This window comes from Colobus angolensis, unplaced genomic scaffold (assembly GCF_000951035.1).
Source record: "Colobus angolensis palliatus isolate OR3802 unplaced genomic scaffold, Cang.pa_1.0 Scaffold6, whole genome shotgun sequence".
NCBI classification, from domain to species: Eukaryota; Metazoa; Chordata; class Mammalia; order Primates; family Cercopithecidae; genus Colobus; species Colobus angolensis.
In genome coordinates this window covers 11290788-11300171 of record NW_012119598.1, presented here as the reverse complement: position 1 = coordinate 11300171, position 9384 = coordinate 11290788, and the positions used below count along the sequence as shown (strand labels likewise).

Sequence of the window (9384 nt, the reverse complement as noted above, 5' to 3'; positions counted from 1 at the left end):
TAAAGTGTTTAAGACATAAGAGAGATGACCAACAACATGCATGTAAACATCAATTCCAGAAAGATTTCTCGTTCTACATGAGAAACATCCAGTGTAAAAAACGTTTCTTCTTTTCAGGTGCTGTCATTGAAGTAAGTTGAAAAGAGACAATTTTTTTTTTTTTTTTGAGACGGAGTCTCGCTCTGTCGCCCGCGCTGGAGTGTAGTGGCCGGATCTCAGCTCACTGCAAGCTCCGCCTCCCGGGTTTACGCCATTCTCCTGCCTCAGCCTCCGGAGTAGCTGGGACTACAGGCGCCCGCCGCCTCACCCGGCTAGTTTTTTGTATTTTTAGTAGAGACGGGGTTTTGCCATATTAGCCAGGATGGTCTCGATCTCCTGACCTCGTGATCCACCCGTCTCGGCCTCCCAAAGTGCTGGGATTACAGGCTTGAGCCACCGCGCCCGGCCAAAAGAGACAATTTTTAAACTTCACTGCTGACCCTGAGTGCACTCCCTATCCCCCCACCTATTTTGTTTTGAGACAAAGTCTCGCTCTGTCACCCAGGCTGGAGTGCAGTGGGGCACTCTCAGTTCACTGCAACCTCCACCTCCTGGGTTCAAGCGATTCTCATACCTCAGCCTGCCAAATAGGCACATGCCGCTAAGCCCAGCTAGTTTTTATATTTTTTAGTAGAGATGGGGTTTCACCATATTGGCCAGGCTGGTCTGGAACTCCTGGCATCAAGTGATCCACCTGCCTCGGCCTCCCAAACTGTTGGGATTACAGGTGTGAGCCACCGTGCCTGGCCCAAGCCAGAGCTCTTATAAGGGAACTCATCCCATCAAGAGGATCCCACACTCGTGACCTCATCTAAACTTCCCTTACCAAAGGCCCCATCTCAGATACCATCACATTGAGGGTTAGGGCTCCAACACATGAATTTTGGGGGGAACACAGTCCCATCTATAGCAATGGTAATTTGTGCTTGGAGCCCGCTCTGGTCACCTTAGCGGGGCTGGCCTCTCTACATGTGGCCTTCGAGGGTTGCTTGTTGCTTGTGTGACCAGCCTTCCCTTTTCCTTAACTCTTTACCACCCAAAACAATTCCATTTTTTTCAGTAGCAAGAAAAAAGGTTTTACTTCAAAGTCATTCCCTTTAAATATGATTGACATTCAACAGGCACAGTTATAGAAAAAAAAATAAAATTGTTCATTAAATGTGTCATCCATTGTAGTAACTGCTTTTTGTTAGAATAAATAAATAGAAACTCAACGGTTTAGTATCACAGGAGTAGTAAAGTAGACTTCACATTTTTTCTGAGCTGACAGGAGTTCTTCTCAGTATTAACACTGAGACCGTTCTTAAAATCTGCCCTCTCTGGTACACTAAATATGGCTTTATTTCACCTTCTCTCAGTAAATCCACCTCAGGAAATGAACCGAGAAGACCAGCAACAGAGTCCTAATTCTCACACAGAGAAATTGTTCCCTGGTGCTATTACCTTTCTAAGCCTCAGTTACTTCATCTGCAAAATGGGAGTAATTATATAAGGTCCTCAGAAGACTGTTGTGAGGTTTGAATGAAATTAGATACGTAAAGGAATACCAGAATGGCTGGAACACAACAGGCCCTCTCTCCCTCTCCTCCTTTCTCCCTCTCTGTTGAATAATCTCTGATTTAACCCTTAATTTGTAATTACTGATCTCCTGGGTCTGGTATCATCCTACACAGCCCTGTGCGTTCCTGTATTAAACTACAATCACTCTGCAAGATTCTCCAGAGGAGGCTTTCTGGTGTTGACATTATTGCCAAGATTTTTAGAGTGAAAAAGCTCTTGTGTTTCCTTTTTGTTTCAGTACATGTCCTGTGCATAAGAGACACTCAAGAAATGTTTACTGAATGTAGGCTGAATGAATGAATGGATGGATGAATGAGGGATAAATAACAGAGATGCTCATCTACAATTGAAGGCTCTTAAAAATCGAGCCACTAGTATCAGTACCAGGCATTGTAAAGCTACTCAGAGCATATTATGGTTCAATTAAAAGCCTCACCGGATAGAATTTGGTCTCTATTTTGCAAGTAAGATAATATCAGGGAGAGGGGGGTCACAGAAGAGGAAAGTGTTCCAGACTTCAGACTAGATCTATGTGATAGCACCTCTCTTGAATGCATATCTCCATTCTTGCAAGGACTTTTTAGTGTTCCAATGGAAGACATGACATAGGGACCAGCCTACATTCTGGCATATAATAGAGAAATGTTCTATTTCCCCGAGGCCCTTTTACTGAAGCAACAGACAGTGAATTCTGTCTTCAAGCATATCCTGTTTCTTGTTAATGACTTTATACTATATACAGAGCTTTGGCCATGAGTAAACCAAAAATGCTAGTGTTGAAACTCAGAAACAGGATCTATTCTCCATTCAGGTAGCTTATGTTTTAAAGGAAATTGGTGAATTACCCAGAAAGCTGTTTCAGTATCTGTCTGGTTGAGCACAGTGGTGACAGTTAATGTGTTATAAAAGATTCCTTCTTCAAAGAAACCTAATTCTTAGTTTCCTAGACAGTATTATCTACAATTCTCTTTTTTATTAGAACATTTGAATATGATGAGTATCTGGTTCAAAGATCTGAGGTCATTTAAAATCATTGTTGATCCTAACAATAAGCTAATATGGAGGTGAGCATCAAGAAACAGCAAGACTAAAACTGGCCAAAGTGCCCAGATTGCTCTACCCAGCCATCCTGTTAGTGTATTTCACAGTGTCCAGTGGACATTTTAAGTGTAATTATGTAGCCAAGTCCTGAAGCTATAAACGTCCTGAAACCATTAACATTAGGAAGGCAAAAGTCTCTCACAAAAACAGGCTCCTCTTCCCAACTGCCATTTCCCTTCAGTCATGAGTAGCTCATGAATAGCTCAAAAATACCAGCTGGGTTGTATCGCCGTTTCACTCTGATTGAGGGTTCTTTCGCGATGCCGCAGTTCTAGGCATTCCACGGTAAGGGGGTAGGTATTAAGCTCAAACTTGTTAGCAAACAGGCTTGGTGAATTAACCAGCCACTTTAAGTCTCCGTTTCCATAGATACAAATACCGTGTACATAGTGGCCTGCAAAAGAAAGAACAAGAAACAGAGTCAAAACATGCTTGCTTTCAAAAGGGTGATGAACTTACAGAATACTAGAGGTACTCTCTGACTGACTACAACTGTGCCAATGCTACAGGATTCAAATGAAATATGATTGTGCAGTCTCAGCCCACAAAGAACTGGGACTCTATTTAGAAGAACAAGAGGTACAAATACGTTATTTGAAAAAAACGAGTTAAATCATAGAAGGCATAAAATAACAGATGTTAATATTTTGATTATTATGTTAATTACTGTGTTTATTATGTCAATATTAATATTAAAATTGTGTTAGTAACATAATAGGTGTTACAAGGCCATTCATGTACACTAGTCCCCCTTTATCTGCAGTTTTGCTTTCTGAGGTTTCAGTTACCCGAGGTCAACCATGATCCAAAAATATTAAGATATTTTGAGAAAGAAAGAGAGCATATAACTTTTATTCCACACAACTTACTTTTATTCACATAACTTTTATTACAGCATATTGTTATAATTGTTCTATTTTATAATTAGTTATTATTGTTAACCTCTTACTATGCCTGTTTCAAAAATTAAACTTTATCATAGATATGCATGTACAGGGAAAAATAAAGTACATTTAGGGTTCCATACTGTCTGTGGTTTCAGGCATCCACTGAGGATCTTGAAATGTATTCCCCGTGGATAAGGGGGGCCTATTGTATTACTAAATGAGAGTTACAGATGGGAAGTCCTACAGTGGTACAGGTGGAAGAGGTCTTTATGGATTGCATAGGGTAAATCTTTTTCCTGAGTTCTAGTCTCTCCAAGTGCCTACTTGGTATCTCTGCCTAGATGTGTAATAAACCTCAGTGATGTAACATGTCAATTTTGAATTTTTTTTTTTTAACCTCAATAGCTTTTGGGGTGGGGACTTTCTGGGAGAGGCGGTTTTGTTGGGAATAGGTTAGAAAGAAGAATAGTAGGAAGTTGCAGTCATTTTCCAGAGATTCCTCTGGGCACACAGTAGGACAATTGCTGGTTGAGCAACTTCACAGACTGAAGGGTTGGGCCTTGTATCTCATAAGTATGGACAGGCCTTAAAGATTTTTGGGCCGGGCGTGGTGGCTCAAGCCTGTAATCCCAGCACTTTGGGAGGCCGAGATGGGCGGATCACGAGGTCAGGAGATCAAGACCATCCTGGCTAACACGGTGAAACCCCGTCTCTACTAAACATACAAAAAATTAGCCGGGTGAGGTGGTCGGCACCTGTGGTCCCAGCTACTCGGGAGGCTGAAGCAGGAGAATGGCGTGAACCCGGGAGGCGGAGGTTGCAGTGAGCTGAGATCCGGCCACTGCACTCCAGCCTGGGCGACAGAGCGAGACTCCGTCTCAAAAAAAAAAAAAAAAAAAAAAAAGATTTTTGAATAGAAGAATCATATGATAAAACTGATTTTAGCAAGATTAATTTTGAAGTGTTTTGCAGGGTACATTAGAAACCAAGAGGCTGCAGTAGTAACATAAACTGCAGAGCTTGTTCAAAGTTAATGTCTGTGATGAGTGAGAAAGGGAGGATATTGAAGACGCTAGTACAGAAGGACAGACAGAATGTGGTGATTAATTCAGTGGGCTGGAAAGAAGCATAATAGAGAGTGGAAGTCACTGGGGAAAGAAGCCAGAACTGCAGGAAGTGAAAGAATGACCAGGCGGCGAGAACCGAAAACACAGGTCTTAAGCACATGCTTCAGGAAATGGAAGTGAACAAGGAAAGAATCTTTCGGCCTGGAGAAAGCAGAGGGTTCATAGACAACTCGATGTCTTCAAGATAGGGGAAATGAGTCCACACTTTTGGAGAGGAGGAAAAGAGGCAGCAGAAAGGGAGAGGCTGAGAATGCAGAAGGGTAAGGGTCCGAGAGAGGGGGCCCACAGATAGCTGAGACCACCGCGGGCGGCTTTTGTTGGGAGGATGGGTGACTTTTCCTCTTGAAACAGGAGGGAACAATGAGAGAATGTGTCCAAACCGCTCTAAGACGGTGGGACAGGATGACATGACAAGGGACTAGATGATGAATTTTGATCACGTATCTTGAAAGTTCTTTTTCAAGTTGAAGTGGTCGCTTTTGAGAATAGGAAAGGCTGTTTTAGCATAACCTTGTGATACGGTTTGGCTGTGTCCCCACCCGAATCTCATCTTGAATTGTAGCTCCCCTAATTCCCACGTGTTGTGGGAGGGATGGAGTGGGAGGTAAATGAATCATGGGGGGCGGTTTCCCCCATACTGTTCTTGGGGTAGTGAATAAGTCTCATGAGATCTGATGGTTTCATAAGGGGCTTCCCCTTTTGCTTGTCTGTCATTCTCTTTTTCCTGCCACCAGTAAGATGTGCCTTTTGCCTTCTGCCAAGATTGTGAGGCCTCCCCAGCCACGTGGAACTGTGAGTCCGTTAAACTTCTTTTTCTTTATAAATTACCCAGTCTTGGGTATGTCTTCATCAGCAGTGTGAAAACAGACTAATACACCCTGGGAACTTAAAGGTGAGCAGGAAAGCTGAAAAAGTGTCCCTCAGGAAGGGCACTAGGAAAATAATGAGGTAAACAAAAGGATAAGTAGGTAGCCAGGAGGCCTAGCTGAAGTTAGGTGACAGGACCCAATGATGGGTGTGTCTTAAGAGAGTTCCGCAACACCCTCCACCAATACTCTGCCTAGGGAAGTACCAATGGCAAAAAAGGCAGATGGTGGTAATGATTAGGGTTCAGAATCAGCCTTGTAGGGTCAAAATGGCAAAGGGACCGACAATGTTGGTGAGGACATCTTGTAGTGGCTGATTACAATACCCGGGTCAGACAGGGAGTCCTCAGAAGGAAGCTCACAGAAGGAAAAAGCTCGAAATGTCGAACCTCTGGAAATCCCAATTCAAACCAAAAACAACATGGTTTAGGTGTAGACATAAAACAGTGAACAAACTGGTCAAATTTCCTAGCTGTCTTGGAGCTTCTGCTCTGGGAAGAAAGACAGTAAAATAAGTAGGATATAAGTAGGTGAAGGAAAGTAGTAGAGGTAACAAAGATATTGTAATCAGAGATGGGCACTCCAAGTTGAAGATCATTCTAAGAGCTAAGAGGGCTAATGAAGGTAGTACAGGCCGGGTGTGGTGGCTCATGCCTGTAATCCCAGTACTCTGGAAGGCCGAGGCAGGTGGATCACGAGGTCAGGAGATCGAGACCAGTCTGGCCAACATGGTGAAACCCCATCTCTACTAAAAATACAAAAATTAGCTGGGCGTGGTGGTGGGTGCCTGTAATCTCAGCTACTCAGGAGGCTGAGGCAGGAGAATCACTTGAACCCGGGAGACAGAGGTTCCAGTGAGCCGAGATCGTGCCACTGCACTCCAGCCTGGGTGGCGAGAGCGAAACTCCATCTTAAAAAAAAATAAAAAAATAAAAAGAACGTAGGCAGGTGGCATGAAGAAAATCCCTGAAGAAAATATGGACTGATTAAAGTAAATATATCAACATGCTTCAGAATAGACCGAAATTTCTTTACAGTGGCGTGAGAACATTGCTGTCTATAGTGGGATGAGACCATCAAGAGACACATGAGAAAGAAGTTGGTGTAATGGAGAGTTTTAGAGGTGGAGCAACTTGGAAATTTTCACCTGAAACATTTAACATTTAGGTGCAGGTAAGATGGGGCTGGGTGCGGTGGCTCACACCTGTAATCCCAGCACTTTGGGAGACCAAGGGGGGCAAATCACAAGGTCAAGAGATCGAGACCATCCTGGCCAACATGGTGAAACCCCGTCTCTACTAAAAATACAAAAATTAGCTGAGTGTGGTGACATGCACCTGTTGTCCCAGCTACTCTGGAGGCTGAGGCACAAGAATCGCTTGAACCCGGGTGGTGGAGGTTGCAGCAGTGAACTGAGATCTTGCCACTACACTCCAGCCTGGTGATAGAGTGAGAATCCATCTCAAAAAAAAAAAAAAAAAAAGATGGACTGATGAGTAGAGGCAAAGCCTTGTTACCATAGGGAGAAAAGGCCAAACCGCCATATTGTCATTCATTCACTGATTCATTCGTTCAAACAATCACTTACTAAATAAATATTTATTACATATTATGGGCTGAATTGTCTCTTTAAATTCATATGTTGAATCCTAATGCTGAGTGCCTCAGAGTAGAGACAGGGTCTTTAAAGAGGTAATTAAGTTAAAATGGAGACCTTTAGGGTGAGCCCTAATCCAGTATGACTGGTCTCCTTAGAAGAAGAGGCGATTAGGACACAGACACACACAGAGGGAAGACCATGTGAGAACACAGGGAGAAAATGCCACCTACAAGCCAAGTGGAGAGGCCTCAATAAACCAGCCCTGCTGACACCTGGATCTTGGACTTCCAGCCTCTAGAACTAAATAAATTTCTATTAAGCACCCAGTCTGTGTCACTTTCTTATGGCAGCTCTAGCAAACTACTACTCATGCCTGATATGTGCTGGGCAATATTCTGAATGCAGTGTGTGCCAGGACTGATACAAACTCTTCTTCATAAAGTTCTATAGAAATGGAAATGACTTAGGATTTCTAGTTCTTTTCCATTTGGAGGGGAACCCTTCTTGCTGGTGTCACCTGCCATCCATCATGCTAGAGCTGTGCAAACCCCAACAGCTCTCCAAGCCACTGGGAAGGCTGCCTGTAGGGGGAGCAGGGACTGGCCTGAGGGTTGGGGGCCCAGCTTTCTCTGTAGTGAGAACATGACATCACTTCTCCTCCTTATGGCTTTCCCCTCTGAATAGCTGGACTCTCAGAAGGCACAGCAAGAGGAAGAAACAAGAAGAAAGCTGACTCTATAAGAAAAAAGAAAAAATTAGCCAGGTGTAGTGGTGCATGCCTGTGGTCCGAGCTACTTGGGAGGCTGAGGTGTGAAGCCTGAACCCAGAATGTTGAGGCTGCAGTGAGCTGTATTCATGCCACTGCACTCCAACGTGAATGACAGGTGAGACCCTGCCTCTAAAGAAAGAAAGAAAGCTGAAAACTAGCAAGGAGAAAAAAATGTCGCCATGATTTGAACCCATCTTTCCATCTCCCTAGGTAATTATAAGTTGGAGAACGTCAGTGAGATGTTTAAACTTATTTTTGAAGGACTGTGTCTTGAAGCCTTTGGCTTCTCCAATAACTAACAGATTGGTCTAAATATAGCAGCAATTCTCTCTCCATGAGAACCCTGGATTCCACAGCTACCTTCCTGCTAACAGCAACAGGCAGTGGCCTAGAAGCATGGAACGAGAGCCTCACCATGACAGCCTCCGTGACTGTCTTCCATGTCACTCCACTTTATAGCTCTGAGGTTTCCAGTCCAGGATGCATTTGGCATGGAGCCAGGAACACCTGCAATGTTGATAAAGAAAAAAACGTAGAGATGAGAACCATGAGAGAAGGGCATCAATTGCATCAATTAAGCCTCCAAATCAGGCTTGCTTTCTTTCGGTTTATTACCTTTCACATTTCACACAGATTGGTATGTACTGATCTACCCATCTTCTGTTTCCTCCAGTTGGTCTTTTGACCAGAACTTTAGTTGTTGACTCATCATCTAATTAGTATAACGTCTAATTCAATCAATATACAAATCAATATACTAATACAATTCTGATCCATTTACTACTACCTAATTCAGTTGGGGGGTGGGGGTGCTGTAGGTTGGCATCTTGCTAAGCTAGGGTTTCTCCACCTCAGCGCGATTGACACTTTGGGCTGGATGATTCTTTGCTGTGGGGGTTGTCCTGTGTTTTGCAAGATGCTTAGCAGCATCCTTGGCCTCTACCCAATAGATGCCAATAGCACCGTCTCCTCAATTGTGACAACCAAAAACATCTGCCGATATTGCCAAATGTCCTGTGGGTGAGCAAAATCACCCCATCTGAGAACCACTGTGCTAAGTGTTTCTCAATAACCCTGTCTATGAAATAAATTTGGTAGGTCATAGAGACTGAAGGGCCTATTTAATCATAGTTAGACTCCACGATTATAATATATAAATCATTACTAGAGAAGAAGTTGCCAGACATAGTGGCTCATGCCTGTAATCTCAGCATTTTAGGAGGCCGAGGTAAGAAGATCCCTGGGCAACATAATGAAACCCTGTCTCTACAAAAAATAAAAACTTAGCTGAGTGTGGTGGCACGTGCTTGTAGTCCCATCTACTTAGGAGGCTGAGGTGGGAGGATCATGTGAGCCTACGAAGGTCAAGGCTGCAATGAGCCGTGATTGTGCCACTGTACTCCAGCCTGGGCCACAGAGCAGGACCCTGTCTCAA

The 9384-nt window shown here is 43.6% G+C and overlaps 1 protein-coding gene across 2 annotated transcripts in view; it reads right to left on the bottom strand.

Moving 5' to 3' along the window:
- Nucleotides 1-1089: 1089 nt before the first annotated feature.
- The window catches only part of GCNT2 (glucosaminyl (N-acetyl) transferase 2, I-branching enzyme (I blood group)), a 74539-nt gene continuing 66244 nt past the window's right edge, over nucleotides 1090-9384 (bottom strand). For both annotated transcript variants that reach the window (XM_011962674.1, XM_011962673.1), the window contains exons 2-3: nucleotides 8364-8456; nucleotides 1090-3094 (exon numbers count right to left, since the gene is read on the bottom strand). In XM_011962674.1, coding sequence (XP_011818064.1) covers nucleotides 2904-3094; nucleotides 8364-8456 — 284 coding nt within the window. In that variant the 3' untranslated portion in view covers nucleotides 1090-2903. The remainder of the gene's footprint in view (nucleotides 3095-8363; nucleotides 8457-9384) is intronic.